General features: G+C 43.7%; 1 gene segment (V, D, J or C); it reads right to left on the reverse strand.

Moving 5' to 3' along the window:
• Positions 1-14,808: 14,808 nt before the first annotated feature.
• The window catches only part of LOC125456582 (immunoglobulin kappa constant-like), a 45,394-nt gene continuing 41,737 nt past the window's right edge, over positions 14,809-18,465 (reverse strand). Inside the window, 1 exon segment of the C gene segment in view lies at positions 14,809-15,715. Coding sequence covers positions 15,387-15,715 — 329 coding nt within the window.

Here is an 18,465-nt window from a genome sequence, read left to right on the forward strand (position 1 = left end):
AGAATATGCCCCCATCGACATCAATGGAGCTGTGGTGGACAGGGTCTGGAATGTCAAGTTCCTGGGAGTGATGATAAACGTCAATCTGTCCTGGACGCCCCATCCATATGCAATGGCAAAGAAGGCAAAACAAGGCCTCATTTCATCAGGTAGCTGAGGAAATTCGGTAGGCCCATAACGACCATCATCGCCATTGATAGATAAACCATTGAAAGCATGCCATCTGGTGCACAATGGCTTGGAATGGCAACGGCTCTGCACAGCACTGTAAGGAGCAACAGAAAGGTTTGCACACAACCCAGACCATAACAGAAGCCAATGACCTATTTACAGAAACAAAAATAAAGTTGTTGGAAAAGCTCAGCACATCTGGTAGCATCTGTGAAGGAGAAAGCAGAGTTAACATTTCGGGACCAGTTCCTTCCTCAGAACTGATAGTTGCTGGGAAAACATCAGTTTATTAGCAGAAAATAGGGAGGTGGGTGGGATAGGGAGTAAACAATAGGATAGAGCCCAAAGAGAGAGAAAGACAGTTGGGCAGGAAAAGGAATTGCTGACGATCAGACTGGGAGGATGGATAATTGCTGATGGGCACTGTTAGTGACTAACAACAGGGGCTGTGTAATGGCAGGGTATGTGGTAACAAGGCCTGGTGTTTGAGGTGGGGGGGCGGGGGGCTGGGACATGGGAGAGTTTGGGCCATAAAATTATCTAACTCGATATTGAGTCTGGAGCGCTGTATGGTTCCCAAGCGGAATACGAGGCGTTGGGTTTCACTGGAACACTGCAGCAAGCCAGAGACAGAGATGTTGTCCAGGGAGCAGGGTGGTGCACTGAAGTGGCAGGGAGGTAGTCCAGGGTCTTTTTTGCAAGCAGAATGTAGGTGTTCTGTGAAGTGGTTGCCAAGTCTATGCTTTGTTTCCCCAATGTAGAGGAGGCCACATTGTCAGCAGCAAATGCAGTATACTAGATATTAGGAAGTGTTGCTTCACCTGGAAGTTATTTTTGACTCCTTGGATACTGGGGAGGGAGAAGGTAAATGGGCAGGTGTTGCACCTTCACCAGTTACAGGGTAAGGTGCCGTAGGACTGTGGGGAGGTTTTGGGGGTGAAGGAAGTGTGGACCACATTGTCCCAGTGGGAACACACCCTGCAGAAGGCAGACAAGGGAGGGGAGGAAAACATGTGCCTGGTGGTGGCATCTTGCTTGAGGTGGTGGAAAGGGAGTCTGAGGATCTTCTGGATCGGGATGCTGGTGGGATGGCAGCTGAGGATAAGGGGAACCCTTTCACTGTTGTGGGCGGGGAAAGAAGGGGTGAGGGCAGAAGTGCAGGAGATGGGTCAGACCTGGTTGAGCGCCCTGTCGACAATCGAGATGGCGAATCCTCAGTTGAGGAAGAAGGTGGATATTTCAGAGGCTCCCTTGTCGAAGTTGGTCTCATCTGAACATATGAAACAGAGACAGTGGAACTGAGAGAATGGGATGGAGTCTTTACAGGAAGTGGGGTGTAAGGGTGTATAGTCCAGGTAGCTGTGGGAGTCAGTGGGTTTGTAATGGATATCAGTGGCCAGTCTATCACCAGAAATGGAAACAGAAATGTCGAGGAAGGGAAAGGAGAAATCAGAGATAGACCAGGTTAAAGTGAGGGCAGTGTGCAAATTGGAGGCGAAATTGATGAAGTTTTCCAAATCCAATGAGAGAAGCAAGCTTCACTGATGATATCATTGCTGTATTGGAGACAGTTCCATTTACAGACTCCATTTCCTCCCAGCCCCGTAATGTTCTCTTCCAATCTCTTTTGTCAGGCAGAACATACATAGCTCGAACACATGCACCACCAGATTCAAGAACAGCTTCTTCTCTGTTTTATTAGACTGCTGAATGGGCCTCTTTAACTATGCATAATATTGATCTTGCTGAAGGTGATCTTGCTTTGTGCACCTCCTGTGCAACTGTGATCTTATATTCCTCTCTCTGTCAAAGCACCCTCTGATTTGTATGAGAGATAATGGGAACTGCAGATGCTGGAGAATCCAAGATAATAAAATGTGAGGCTGGATGCTGATGAGAGGTCTCTGATGAAGGGTCTAGGCCCGAAACGTCAGCATTTGTGCTCCTGAGATGCTGCTTGGCCTGCTGTGTTCATCCAGCCTCACATTTTATTATCTCTGATTTGTATGACCTTGTTTGCTCTGATCTGCCTGCACTGCTCACAAAACAAAGCTTTTCACTGTTCCTAGGTACAAGAGACCACAATAAATCAAATCAAAGTACACATCTTCCATGGAAGTATCACAGACTTTACTGAAATGAAATGAACTGAAAGAAGGGAAGGAAATGGGAAGAGTTAACAAGACATGCATGAAGATCAAGAGAGGTGAGACTGTATGGATTATACAGTGCAATCAAAAAAATCCCAACTGACTTTCAAAACAGAAATTCAAATATCTATAAGGACATAATTGAGAGAGCATTCAATGACACAAACAGAGTGCATATCAGGGATTCTGACTTCTTAGTGACTCAACCTGTTTGAGGCACTGCTGTCAAGGACAGTTCATATGTAAATAAAGGGACACTAGGTGACAGGATACCAGCCTCTGTGGAGATAATTCCAGATCTGTGACTGGGGGCATAGATTTAAAGTAAGGGACAGGAGGCTTAGTGGAGATGTGAGAAGAAGTTGTTTTCACCCAGGCAGTGGTGGGAATCTGGAATTCACTGCCTGCAAGGGTGGGAGAGACAGAATACTTCAGAACTTTGAAGAGGTGTTTTGATGTGCACCTGTAATGCCAAGATATAAAAGGCTATATGCCAAGTGCTGGGCAATGGGATTGGAAAAGTGAGATGGTTGTTGTTGGCAGGTGCAGATGCAATGGGCTGAAGGGTAATTTTATGTGATGTTAATCTCCATAACTCTGTCAGCCAGCCACACTGCTCTGCCATCTGCCTTCCTCCTATCGTTCACCATCTCTGTCAATCTTTTCACCTTTCCATATGCATCAGTGACAGAGCCCCGTTCTCTTTTTGTCTAACTCTCCCTGTCTCTCTCGCTGTCCTTCTCTGAGTTTAAGGTCTCGATTTATCACTGTCTAACTCTTCTTCTCTTTAATCCCTTTTTTTCTTTCCCTCTCTTTCTCACTGTCTCTCAGCCTATTTTTACTGTTCTCACTCTCTCTTTCTCTCTCTCTCTCTTTCCACACCCACCACTCACAATGCCTGTGTTTTTTTTTCTCCCTGGTCAGGCGTACATGTAAATATGAGAATTAGGAACAGGAGAAGGCCATTCAGTCCACCATCCTGTTCTGCTATTCAGTAAGCTTCTGGCGGATCTGATTGTAATCTCAAACCCACAGACCCCTCCAATTTTCACCCCTTTGTTTGACAACAACCTGTTGTAAAAATGGCCAACGACTCTCTTGCTGAAAATGTGCGGGAAGCAGAGTTCCACACACTCACAATCCTTTAAGAGAAATTTCTCTTGACAATGAGGTTCTCCTGGTTTCCAGTTCTAGAATCTTCCAGAGGGGGAAATGCCCTCTCCACATGCACAACATTTGACCTCTCAGCATCTTCTGCAGAAAATTTCATCTGGAGCTGGCCTAATTGAGCTGTTCTTGCAGAGATACAGCAGAGACATGGTAGACTGAAGGTTTCCTTCTGCTCCAGAGTTATTCTGCTTCTCGCACATCATGACGATTAAAATAACCAGAGGCTGTTCGTTCTGTTGATCTAACAGTTCTCCAATTTGGTGGAGGTAAGTGAACTATTAAGATTGGCCGAGCAATTGGGAACAAAGGACTACGCACTCTTGACATGTCAGGATGAATAGCCAAAGCGCTAAAGGAGTGATACAAAATAAAGGATTGGTATTCAACAGTCAGAAATGTCGTATCAATGCTCTGTAGAAAATATTGAACATAAAAGCCATGCTAACTCCTCAAGACAAGGAAAATCTTCAAAAATGCCTCAGTCTCATCAATTTCATATTGGCATATACTTCAATTTTGCTCAAGAATCTCATCATTGAGAGAATTCCTGAGAAATGTTGTTCTCCCTCCTTTCACTTGAGGCTTACCGGCAGCTTTTTGTAGCAGTGAAACAGTCACAACTGGAAACATTAAACATGTAATTTTATGACCGCAGAGAGAGAGGGCTACGCTAGTTAGATGCCTCCCATAAGGCTCTATAAGCATGCAATCTACAAAGGCAAACATACTGCATTTGCTTCCAAATCTCTCTCTGCCATGTGGTCCAGCTCTGAGGAAGCCACCATCTTTAGATTTTGATTTGGATCCTTGTGTATTCATACTGATCTATTCAATGAAGTTTTGTGGTACATGTTAACCACAGCCACTGTCACAAACCATTTAGCAGTACTCCCTCAAGTTTGCAGTTTCTGCTGACAGAGACCCAAGGCTGTGAGTGTGAGCTTAGATCCAAGCCGAATGGCCTGATGGTCACGTCAGATATTTTCACAGCCTACCTGACCCAGTGAAAACAGAAGATACACTGTTGGAGATGGAAGTAGATCTCACTGATATTAAACTTGAAATGGTGTCCGAATTGACCTGGTACACTTTGTATAACACAGATACAGGCAGCTCCAGGGAAAAGTAGCAGAAGATTCCACACAGTAGGAACATTGTACGGGGGTGTATCGGAATGGTCTGATTCAATTCAGCAAAGACCATGGACATGTGAGACCACATAGACCTCTTCAGAGTAAGCTCAGCATCTGCTACAGCATCATTTCTAAAGAACAGCAGGTCATTGTATCAGAATCCTCACAACCTGATATTCTCCAACATCCACATCACTCATGCATGGATGTAGATGACATGAGAGGTATTGATGGAGATTTCAGTGTATTGCCCAGGTATTGACACTGGCATTGAGATCATACTATGAGCTGTGAGTGCCTGCCAAGTCAGAGCAAAAGGCCACCAATACCTCATGAAGTCTCTGCCTGGCATAGATCCAAAACCACACTGATGTCCATGGTAAGTGTCAGTGTTTTGACTACTTTAGCAAGAACATGGTTCATCAGTTGCACAGTACATCATAACTCTCATGCTCACTCCAGGCTACATCTTTGGTTTGTATGCAACATCTACATCACATCCCGACCCCCACCCCCCCATAGAAATCCGGAAGAAATTATGGAGAAGTGTGAACACACCCCTCTCCATCGTGAAAACCAGTCTTCCTTCCATTGACTCTGTCTAACTTTCCCACTGCCTCAGAAAAGCAGCCAACATTATCAAAACCCATCCCCCACCCCAGTTATACTCTCTTCCACCCTCTTTCCTTTGACAGAAGACACAAAAATTTGAAAATATGTACCAACAGATTTGAGAACAGCTTCTTCCTTGCTGTTATCTGACTTATGAGCAGATGTCTCCTGTATTAGAGTTGATCTTTCTCTGCACCTTTTCTTTAGTTGTAACACTGTATCCCACATTCTGTTCCCTTACCCAAATGTATAGATGTAAGGTATGATTTCTCTGAATAGCATGTAGAACAACATATTTCACTGTGTCTTAGGACATGTCACAATAATAAATCAAACCAATTCATTACAGAAATTACGCCAAAAGTTATTAGTCATTCACTCCGCAAAATATAAGAAAAAAATTGGATTATCGATCACACGACTTATTCTCCATTTTATCCAGGCTAACAGCAGATGAGCTGAATGCATGATTCACACAGTCAAAAAGCTGACGTCAAATGAGACAGACTGAACAAGATCTGCACATTGTAGTGTTACATCTGAGAGCAGCAACCATCACATTCCCCCTCTCATTCCCCAGTGCAATCACTCCATCATCAGCGGACACCCCCGTACGGCAGATTAGGGCAGACCCAATCACAATTCAAATCCAAACATATCTCTTTGAATCCCCAACAGCAGCTTGTAAGGCTCCAGGAGAAGATGAGCAACGTTCACCAGATTGCAAGTGGGGCAACACATTCACGTTCAGGAAACCTTACAGTGGCCAGCTCAGGTGATAGGGATATGCTCAGAACTGAGATCCTATGACGTTTGTATTATATTTAGAGTCATAGAATCATACAAGACAGCATGGACCCATTAGCCAAACAAGTCTGTCCTATCAAAATTACACTACAACCTATACAAATTCTATTTTCTCTGATTTAATGTACAACCTTAAATGTTATGACATTTCAAGTGTTTATCCAAATGCTTTTTAAAGGTTTTGGGGTTAACCACCTCAACTGCTCACCCCCCGACTCCCAGGCAGGGCATTCCTGACACACACCATCCTCCGGGTGAAAAACATTTTCCGCACATTGTCTTGAATCCTCCCGTCTTTCACTTTAAAATTGTGTCCACTTGTTATTGATTCACCCACCCAATGCTAACTAAGGGGAACATCTGCTTTCTATTCACCCTGACCATGGCCCGTCATAATCTTATTCACCTCAATCAAGACCCTATCAGAACCCTTCCTTGCTCCAAAGAAAACAACCCATATTTATCCAGCCTCTCTTCCTCGTTGGAATGTTCCATCCCAGGCAACACAGCTCCAACATAACTTCTCTTAGTTTAATCTGTGCCCTAACAGATAAAAGCAAGCATTCCATTTGCCTTCTTAACTACACTTAACTAACTACTCTTAACTTGTCCTGTTACATTCAGGGATCTGTGGACTTGGCTATAATATTCATTTCCCTTCTCCAAGTCATTCATGTTTAATGTAAATAATGATGGCCTCATCACTGATCTCTGTGGCGCACATTTAGTATTTGTGTTGCTGTGCAGAAAATGCTCCCCTTCTTCCAATTCTCTGAGTTCTGTAAGTTACCCAGTCCTCTACCCAAGCTAATATACTACCACTAACACCCTGCACTAATGTCTTACAGAGTAACCTAATATGTGGTATTTTATCAAGCGCATTCTGAAAATCCAAATATATTACACTCACTGTTTGCTACCTCATCAAAGAAATCTAATGAATGTGTCGGGTATGACTTCTTCTTCCTGAAACTATGCTGTCTCTGCTTGATCGTATTATATGTGTTTGTAAATGCTCTGTTATTACATTCTTTAAGATAGATTTCGATGCTGAAGTTCGATTTTATAGAGGTATATAAAATCATGAAGGGCATAGATAAGGTGAATAGTCAAAGTACTTTCCCCAGGATAGGGAAGAACAAAACAAGAGAGCATAGATTTAAGGTGAGAGGGGACAGATTTCAAAGGGACCTCAGGGGCAACTTTTTCACGCAGAGGTTGGTGCGTGTTTGGAATTGGGCTGCCAGAGAACGTAGGGGAGGCTGGTACAATTACAACATTTAAAAGACATCTGGATGGGTAAATGAAAGGGTTATGGGCCAAATGCTGGCAAATGAGACTAGATTAAATACGAAAAGCTTGTTGGCATGGATGATTTAGACTGAAGGGTCTGTTTCCACGCTAAATAACTCACTGACTCTATCTTCCAAACAACAGATAAGCTACATGGCATTTAATTTTCCCTTTCTTTTATCTCCCCTTTTCAAATAAAGCTGCTGAACAGGCAATTTTTCAACCATCTGGGACTGTCAATAAGGATTTTAGGAATGTTACAACCAATGTATATATTATCTCTAAAGCTATGTCATTGCATATCCTAGGATGTATCCTGTCAAGTCCAGGGAACTTACTGGTCTTTAGTCCCATTAGTTTCCTGACCACTTTTTCGCTGGTGATAGCTATTGTGTTAATTTCTCCTCCTTCTCTTGACCTTTGAATATTTAGTAAGTTTGGAATGTGAAGACATTTATTTAATTATTCAACTCCTCTGCCATTTCTTCAGTCCCTATTATTATTTCACCAGTTTCATTCTTTAAGGGGCCTGTGATCACATTGTATTCTCCCTTCATTTTTATATGTTTAAAGAAGCCCTTTCTCTTCATCTCGATAATGCCGACAAGCTTATTAGTTTCCTCCTTTCTTTTTTCAGTCATTTTATTTCGCTTTTAAAGCTTTGCCAAATGCCCTGGCTTACCAGAAAATTGCCATCGTTGTATGTATTTTTTTCTTTCAAACGGATGCTATACTTAACTTCCTGGCTTAACTATGGTTAGCTGATGCCCTTCCAAGAATCCTTATTCCTCACAGGAATATATACTTGATGTGAGCTATAAACTGCATTTTTAAAAGTCTGTAATTGTTCCTCAACCGTGTTTATTGTTAAACCTCTTCCCCAATCTACTCCAGCAACCATGCCCGTATTTGTACGGTGACAGAGCTCAGAAAAAGGCTGTTGAGCCCATCACATACATTCTGTTCAAAAACAATCACCTAACTACTGTAATCTCATTTTCCCACACAAGGCCCATGACCTAGCCTGTACATCTTTGCACATTGGGATGAAACCGGAGCACCCAGAGGAAACTCGTGCAAATACAGGGAGAATGTGCAAGCTCCGCACACACAGTTGCCCGAGGGTGGTATCATACCTGGGCCCCTCGCACTATGAGACAGCAGTGTTAATCAGTGGGCCACCATGCCGCCCCAGATCCTCTAGATATAAGAGCTCATCTGCTCTAAAAGCTTGTAATTTCAAATAAATCTCTTGGAGTATAACCTGGTGTTCTGTGATTTCTGGCCTTGTTTTGAGAAGATTAAAGACTAATCTTCGATTCCTATCACAAACCCGAGTTTTCAATCCATTGCTCAGAGACACATGCCTACAGGCAGCGTAGAGTACACACACTCTCAAAGACAACTGTCGGCAGCACAGAATAACTCACACACACACACACACACACACACACACACACACACACACACACACACACACACACACACACACACACACACACACACACACACACACACACAGACACCTACAGGCAGCAGAAGGTACCACACATACACCGACAGGCTGCACAGAGTTTGACGCCCGCACTCATGATGTGGAGGTGTTGGTGTTGGACTGGGGCAGACAAGGTCAGAAGTTGCATGACACCAGGTTATAGTCCAACAGGTTTATTTGAACTCACAAACTTTCTACATGGTTGCTAAGATCACATACCCAGCACATACACAGCAGATGCTCATGTGACTCAGCCAATGTTGGTAACAATGTCCTGAGGTGTGGTATATTGGCTGGACCATGCAGACACTACGACAATGGACACTGCATAACAATTGCCCGACAGAAATGTTCCCTTCCAATTGGGAAACACTTCAGTGCTCAAAGATATTCAGTCTCCTTTCTTTAATACATGTCCTCCAAAGCGATGTTTGAGGTGCACAACAACGTAGAATCACTGAGCAGAAACTGGTAACGAAGTCCTTTGCCCAAGAAGACATCCTCAACCATGGTGTTAGGTGCATGTCCTGCTACATGTAAACTCACCACACTCTTCTGCAGTTGTAAAATCATCCTTACAGTCTTGTTTTGATGCCATCACCTTGATAACTGATAATGATCTTTCTATCTTAATTAGTTTATACAGTTTTTGGACTACTTGTTACTTTGGTTAGACCCTCAGCATATGCCCCTTGTATCTATCATGTTATGCCAGTTGTTTGGTTTGTCTGCTGCACCATTCTATTTTAAATGTTTTATAATTATCTCTCTGCCTTAATTAATCTGATTATGGATCATGCCTTCACTTGCTATTCAGCTGTTGACACCTTACTCACACTGACTGACAACTTTGGTTGACTGCAGAGTCTTATTATTCAGCATATCAACACTCCACTCACACTATTTGTCTGGTCATTTGATCTCACTGCCCAGTGATCTCTCTGCCCAAAAAATTCTGTACCTGCATGCTTTTCTTTACTTCACCTGATGATGGGACAGTGCTCTGAAAGCTTATGATTTCAAATATACCTAGAGTCATAGAGACATACAGCACAGAAACAGACTCTTCAGTCCAAATCATCCATGCCAACCAGATATCCTAAATAAATCTAGTCCCATTTGCCAGAACCCAGCCCATATTCTTCAGAACACTTCCTATTCAAAGACTTACCCAGATGGCTTTTAAATGTTGCCTCCACCGCTTCCTCTGGCAGCTCATTCCTCACAAGCGCCACCCTCTGTGTGAAAAAGCTATCCCTTAGATCCCTTTTTATGCTTTCCCCTGTCACCTTAAACCTATTCCCTCTAGTTGTGGACTCCCTCACCACTGAAAAGAAAAAGACTTTGTCTGTTTACTCTCATGTCACTCATGATTTTATAAAACTCTATGAGGCCACCCCTAAGCCTCCGACACTCCAAAGAAAATAGCCCCAGCTTTTTCAGCTTCTTCCTACAACTCAAACCCTCTAACCTGGCAATACCCTTATAAATCTTTTCTGAAACCTTTCAAGTTTCACACCATCCTTCCAAAAGCAGCGAGACCAGAATTGCGCACAGCATTCCTAAAGTGGCCCATCCAATGTCCTTTAAGGCCACAGCATGATCCCCCCAACTCCTGTACTCAATGTACTGACAGATAAAGCTAAGTATAGCAAATGCTTTCTTCACTATCTTGTCTACCTGTGACTCCTTTTTCAAGGAACAATGAACCTGCACTCCAAAGTCTCTTTGCTCAGCAACACTCCTCGGGACCTTACCATTAAGTCTATAAGCCCTGCCCTGATTTGTCTTTCCGAAATGCAGCACCTCACAATTATCTAAATTAGACAACAGACAATAGACAATAGGTGCAGGAGAAGGACATTCGGCCCTTCGGGCCAGCACCACCATGCATTATGATCGTGGCTGATCATCCACAATCAGGATGCCCTTCCTGCGTTATTCTCACAACCCTTGATTCCACTATCTGTGAGAGCTCTAGCCATCTCTTTCTTGAAAGTATCCAGAGACTTGGCCTCCACTGCCTTCTGGGGCAGAGCATTCCATATATTCAACATTCTCTGGGTGAAGAAGTTTTTCCTCAACTCTGTTCTAAATGGCCTATCCCTTATTCTTAAACTGTGTCCTCTGGTTCTGGACTCATCCATCAGCGGAAACATGCTTCCTGCCTCCAGAGTGGCCAATCCCTTAATAATCTTATATGCCTCAATCAGATCCCCTCTCATCCTTCTAAACTCAAGTGTATACAAGCCCAGTCACTCCAATCTTTCAACATATGATAGCCCCGCTATTCTGGAAATTAACCTCGTGAATCAATGCTGCACTCCCTCAATAGCAACAATGTCCTGCCTCAAATTTGGAGACCAAAACTGCACACAATACTCCAGGTGCAGTCTCACCAGGGTCCTGCACAACTGCAGACGGACCTCTTTGCTCCGATACTCAATTCCTTTCTTTTTGAAGGCCAGCATGCCTTTAGCTTTCTTTACTATCTGCTGTACCTGCATGCTTGCTTTCATTAACTGATGTACAAAAACATATAGATCTCGTTGTGCTTCCCCTTGACATACATGACTCCATTGAGATAGTAATCTGCCTTCCTGTTCTTTCCACCAAAGTGGACAACCTCACATTTATCCACACTAGACTGCATCTAAATGCTTCCTGTCCACTCACCTATGCTGTCCAAGTCACCTTGTATTCTCACAACATCCTCCTCACATTTCACACTGCCACCCAGCTTTGTCTCATCAGCAAATTTGCTAATATTACTTTTAATGCTGTCATCTATATCATTAATGTATATCGTAAACAGCTGCGGCCCCAGCACTGAACCTTGCGGTACCCCACTGGTCACTTGCCTGCCATTCTAAAAGGGACCCGTTTATCACTACTCTTTGCTTCCTGTCAGCCAGCCAATTTTCAATCCAACTCAGTATTTTGCCCCCAATACAATGAGCCCTAATTTTGCTCACTAATCTCCGATGTGGGACTTTATCAAAGGCTTTCTGAAAGTCCAGGTACACTACATCCACTGGCTCTCCCTTGTCCATTTTCATACTTACAACCTCAAAAAATTCCAGAAGCTTAGTCAAGCATGATTTCCCCTTCGTAAATCCATGCTGACTCTGACCTATCCTGTTACTGCTATCCAAATTAGTTGTAATTTCATCTTTTATAATTGACTCCAGCATCTTTCCCACAACTGACATCAGGCTAATCGATCTAGAATTCCCCACTAAACTCCATCTGTGACTCTTCAGTGCATTGGCCATTCTATTCCAGAGCCCGTTGTACTCTGAGGTAACATCCTTCTCTCTCTACTGTACCTCTAATTTTGGTGCGAACCGCAAACTTACAAACCACACCTCCTATATTCATATCCAAATCAGTTACATAAATGATGAAAAGCAGTGGACCCACCACCAGTTCTGGCTGCACACTGCTGGTCATAGGCCTCCAGTCCATAAATCAAACCTCTGCCACCACCCTCTCTTCCACCTTTCAGCCTGTTCTGGATCCAAATGGCTAGTTCTCTCTGTATTCCGTGTGATATAACTTCGCTAACCAGTCTCACCATGAGGAACCTTCTCGAATGCCTCACTGAACTCCAGAGAGATCACGTCCACCACTCTACCTTCATCAGTCCTCTTTGCCACTTCTTCAAAAAACTCAAGCAAGTTAGTGATTCATGATTTCCCATGCACAAAACCATGCTGACTATCCCTAATCGGTCCTTGCCTTTTCAAATACATGTGAATCCTGCTCCTCAGGAACCAATGCAGCAACTTGCTCACCACCGAGGTCAGGCTCAATGGCCTATAGTTCACTGGCTTCGTATTCTTGACCAAAACATCAATTTGTCCAGTCATATAGCATTCCCTACACCCATCAGCCTTGCCCTTCAAACTAAAAGGAACATGCTGTCTGTGGGCTCTCTTTCCCTCATTGTTGAAGGCTTCTCATTTTCCAGCCATCCCTTAACCTGCGAATATCTGCCCTGGATCAACCTTTGAAAGTTCTTGCCTAATAATGTCAAAATTGGCCATCCTTCTATTTTGAACTTCTACTTTTTGATCTCATCTATCCTTCTCCATTCCTATTTTTAAAAAATAGATTTATGGCCACTGGCCCGAAAATGCTCTCCCACCACCATCTCAGGCACCTGCCCTGGCTTATTCCCCAAGAACAGGTCAAGTTTTGGACCTTCTCTAGTAGGTACATCCACATCATGAATCAGAAAATTTTCTTGTATATACTTAACAATTTCCTCTGCACCCAACCTTTGAATAGTAGTCTCAGTCTATGTATGGAGAGTTAAAATCCCCTACCGTTACCACCCTATAATTCATAAGGATAACTGAGATCTCCTTATAAATTTATTTCAAAATTTCCTGTTGACTATTCGGGGTTCTATTGTACTACAGAAAGATGACCATTCCTGTCTTTTTCTCGGATCTACCCAAATAACTTCCCTGGATATGGTCCCAGAAATATCTTCCCAAAACACATCCATAATTTTAACCCTCATCAAAAATGCCACTTCCCCAAGTCACTTCACCCCCTTTTGATTTTTGCTATTGCATCTATACCCTGGAACGTTAAGCTGCCAGCCCTGCCCATCCCTGAGCCATGTCTCTGAAATCGTTGTGATAGCCTAGTCCCATGTCTTCAACAATGCCCTGAGTTCATCTGCCTTACCTGTGAGGCCTCTTGCAGGGAAATAAATGCAGTTTAATTTTCCAATCCTACCTCGCTCTCTCCTTTGTTCCTGACTGCTTGATTTACTCTGTTTCTTAATTGTACCAGTCTTAGACTGATTATTTTCCTCACTATCACCCTGGGTGTCACATATCGTCCCCACCCCACACCCCTTGCGAGTTTAATTCCTCCCAAGCAGCTCGAGCAAATTTCCCCACCAGTGCATTAGTCCCCTTCCAATTCAGGAACATCTTCTTATACATCCTTCTTATACAGGTCACTTCTACCCCAGAAGAGATTCCAATAACACTGCACCAGCACCTCAGCCACACATTCATCGTCTATGCCTTTCTATTCCTACCCTCACTAGCTTGTGTCCCCGGAAGTAATTCACATATTACTCATCTTTGGGACCTCGTTTTTAAATTCCTGCTTTACATCCTATATTCTCTCCTCAGGATTTTGTCCTTTAAACTTCCTATACTGTTAGTTCTAATAGGTACAAAGATTTCCTGCTCGTCCCTCTCCCCTTAGAGAATATCCTGCACTGCCTGAGATATTTTTGATCCTCCTTCCAGGGAGGCAACATATCATTTTGATGTCTCACTTCAGCCTGTTGGACTGTAACCTGACATTGTGTGACTTCTGACCTTGCTCACCAATGCTCAGAGAGACACCACCACCAGCATCTGTATTTGGCCGAAAATCATTTCGGGTGTTACCAGCAGAGAATGCACAGTGTGAGAGGTACCAGGAACTGCAGATGCTGGAGAATCTGAGATAACCAGGTGTGGAGCTGGATGAACACAGCAGTCCAAGCAGCATCAGAGGAGCAGGAATGCTGACTTTTCAGGCCTAGACCGAAGAAGAAGGGTCTGAAGAAGGGTCTAGGCCCACTACTACTGCCTTCCTGATCCTCTACTGCTGCTTCGTCTGCTGTGTTCATCCAGCTCTACACCTTCTTATCTCATTGCACAGTGTGATCCCACCAGCCGGGTCTGGACCAGCAGAGTGAAGACTGAATGCCTCAGATTGTAATGATTGAATCCCAGCAGGTTTCAGTTTCTGTTCTGTTTGGAATGTTGTAACCTCAACAAGTTCCAGTCAAAGGGATTATTTGAAACTGATTGATTGGCTTCCAAGTCAATCAACAATATGTGGCATTGATTGACATGCTACGTAGCCAATCGTGACAGTGACTAATTGAATTGCAGCCAATCAGCTGAGGGTGGTGGCCCATTTCCAAAACACTCAGAGATAAACACTGAAACTTCTACATTTTTATTCTCTTTTCCACATTGACATTGATAGAATAAACACTGCAATTAACAGCTCAGACAGAGGAAGCTGCAAAATTCACAGCCACAATGGAAAATACTTGTGGAGATTTTCTCAATAACATGAGAATCCCATGCCTTCAAACAGTGACAAAACCTTAAATTGGAACTAGCTGCTGAGCAGGAAGGAGTTTGGTTTGCTGAAGCAGAAACGTCTGAGGTTCAGAGGTAACAAGGTGTAGAGCTGGATGAACAAAGCAGGCCAAGAAGCATTAGAGGAGCAGGATGTTTTGGTGCAGCTGACAGTCTTCAGCGTCTTTGAGAGGTTTGACTTGGCTTCACAAGTCAACGCTGTCCCCACACTTCCAGGACAGCACAGCATGGAGTTAGATACAGAGGAAGTCTCCCTCCACACTGTCCCAATGACCTGCCTTAACCTCTGAACCTCAGAACTGCCTCCAAGCCAGTCCCGAGAAGGAAGAGAGTTGAATTTCCTTGCTGCCGATGACCTTTGTCCTGCCAGCTCAGCCCTGTTCTATTTAAAGTTGTGTCTTCACTGTAGATGGTCTTAAACAAACTACACACATTCTGATCTCCTGATGCTCTTGCTGAGGGGAGAGGAGAGAGTGACATGGGTGAGAGCACAGGAAAAGAGAGCGTTGGACTCCCAGTCAGAGCCAGAAAAGGTCAGCAGGGTGCTGACACTGTAGGTGCTGTCCGAAGCTCGCAAGTAGTGCCTGGTCTGAACCCCGTCTGAAATGACTGCACCATCCTTCTTCCACTGCACTACCAGCTCATCGAGATAGAAGTGATTGGCAAGGCAGACCAGGGTGGCAGTGCCCTTGGTCTGGACCTGCTCTGGGGAAGGGGGCAGCAGGGTTAGCTTGGGCTGAGACTTGTCACGGCCTGAAAGACAAGAGAAGCAATTTTAATCCTTGTTATTTGAAGAGATTTGAACTTATCAAACATTGATTGGCAAAACGATTCATTTGAATGTTTGTAGACAAAAACTAACAAACCCGACAAAAGAACAGGCATTGTTTAAATTGCTGCTTGGGATGTGAGTGTCACTGGCAGGGACAGCAATTATTGTCTATCCCTAATTGCCACTGACAAGGTGGTTGGGAAGGAGCAGAAAGAGAAGGGACAGTTTTGGACCATCGGTTAGAGAATGAATGTAGGCAGCTGGAAAGGCTATCAATGGCGATTGATTGATTATCCAATGTACTGAAATACAATGAAAAGCTTTGTTTACAAGTGGTACAGGCAGATCATAGGAAGCAAAGAATGTACATATCAGGAAAACTTAGACACAAGCATAAAGGTTACATTGCAGAGGGCATGTTAGCAAGATCAGCTGTTTTTAAATCTAGAGAGTCCATTCATCCATCTGCTAATGGCTGAGAGTAAGCTGTTCCTAACCTGCCCCGGCACGTATTCAGGTTTCTGGTGGGATGGATCTTTGACGGTGTTGGCTGCTTTTCTGCGGCAGCAAGTTGTGTAAATTGAGCCCATAGATGGCTTCTGTGATGGACTGGGTTGTGCACACAACCTTCTCTAGTATGTTATTGGCCTGTGCAGAGAAGCTGTCAATATGTGCCAAGACAGTTTGCTTTCAATGGTGCATATGTAGAAGATAGTGAGGAGCCTTATGGACATGCCAAATCTCCTGAGCCACCTGAGGAAGAAGACGTGCTGTTGTGCCTTCTTCTCAATTGCATCTGTATGAGAAGTCGAGGGCAGGTCGTCAGTTAACGTCACAACATTTTCATGACAGCGATCAGAACTCAGTGTGATCGACAGTAGAGATGGAAATGGGGAACCGTGGAGCATGTGTAAAAGTTTTCATTTGAGAAAGAACCATTTTACAAAACTGTGCGGTGATTTGGTAAAAGGAGGCTGGGACCAGCGACTTAATGGGAAATCAATGTCGGGGCAGTGGGAGGCCTACAAGGATGAAGCAGAGATCTTTCAGAATCTCTTCCCACAAAGAGTAAGGGTGGGATTCCCAAATCCACATTCTCAATCCAGAATGTGAGAAAGCAGCCAGAGTAAGGAAGGCCAAACAGGGAAGGTGATATTGGACCCAGAGTTCAATCATGCACAAAACCGAGGGGGTTAGAAAGTTACCGAGTGAAATTAAAAGCAAAGAGCTGATAGGATGTAATATGTCCAAATGAGCAAGGGAAGTCCCAAAGATGTTTTGTCAGCACAGAAATAACAAGAGGATTGAGAGTTGGGTACTGACAAGGAGAGAGAACTGGTTGGCAGGGAGGACACAAAAATTCGCAATAAATGCGTTCTTGTCTGATTTTCAAGTAGTTACTAGTTGCGGTACACCACAGACATCAGGGCCTCTTCCACAGTTATTCACAATATAGAATAATAGAGTCATAGTGACCCGCAGCACTCAAAAAGTCCCTTAGGCCCATCATGTCTGTGCTGGTCAAAAACAACAATCCAACTATTCTGATCCATTTTTACAGCATGAGAGAAATAAACAGGGAATGTTTTCAAGAAGGAATTAGATTTCGGTTTAAGGATTTAAGGGACGCGGGGAGAAAGCAGGAACAGGGTACAGAGTTGGATGATTAACCGTGATGGTACTGAATGGTGAAGCAGGTTTGAAGGGCTGAATGGCTACTCCCTGCTCCTCTGTACATTGTTTCTATCTGTTTCTCTGATAATTAAGGAAAGTCACTCGTCAATTTGAAACTGGAAGTAACCCCTGTGTAGAGGTGGAAGACGTGGCCATGTGTTTCATGAGTATAGGTAAGGAAGGTGGTTAAGAAGACAAGTGGGGTAACTTTTTTTTCTTTATTCCTTGATGGAGTGAAGAATTTGTCAGGAATGGGGATAGGGTTCGACGGAAATTAACAAATAATATTTTTACCCAGAGGCTGATGGGATCTCGGACTCACTGTCTGAAAGTGTGGGAAAGTCAGAAATCCTCATCACTTTGTTAAAAACACTTAGATATTCACTTGAAACACTAAAACCTCCAAAGCTATGGAGCAAGTGTTGGAAAGTAGAGCGGCGCTTGATATCTCTTTAATAAATCTCTGATCACTCACGGATTGGCAGAACATATCCGAGAGCATTGGAGACTGGGATCAACATACTTCAGGAAGGAATCATGTTGGGTGTCTGTGTAGAAGATTCTAGATTCACTTGAAATGTTGCTGCCCAACACTGGGCTGAGGGCAAGGGTGAGTCTGCAATGGGTTCTCAGTGTCCTGGTGTCAGACAGGGCCACTGTTCCCAATGACCCCATGGACCCTGAAAGGTGTGAGGGTCAGAATCAGGAGATTCCAGCCATAGGGAAAGAGTTGCATGTGTGAAGCTGAAAGGGCTGAAGGTGGATAAATCACTCAGGCTGGATGGATTACACCAGATAATTCTGAAGGAGATCACTGAGGAGATTGTGGAGGCATTGGTGATGTGTAGGCATCTGCAATTAATGGAATTGGGGCAGGGAATTGAGGTCAGAGGACAGGAAAATGGCTCACATGATACCCCTGTTTGAGAAGGGAGGGGAACAGAAGATGGGAAATTACAGGCCATTTAGCCTGGGCTTGGTTGTTGGTCAGATTTTACACTTCGATTTAAAGATGAGATTGCAGAGGACTTGGAAATACAATGGTAAAAAGAAGACT

Source organism: Stegostoma tigrinum, chromosome 8 (genome assembly GCF_030684315.1).
Source record: "Stegostoma tigrinum isolate sSteTig4 chromosome 8, sSteTig4.hap1, whole genome shotgun sequence".
NCBI classification, from domain to species: domain Eukaryota; kingdom Metazoa; phylum Chordata; class Chondrichthyes; order Orectolobiformes; family Stegostomatidae; genus Stegostoma; species Stegostoma tigrinum.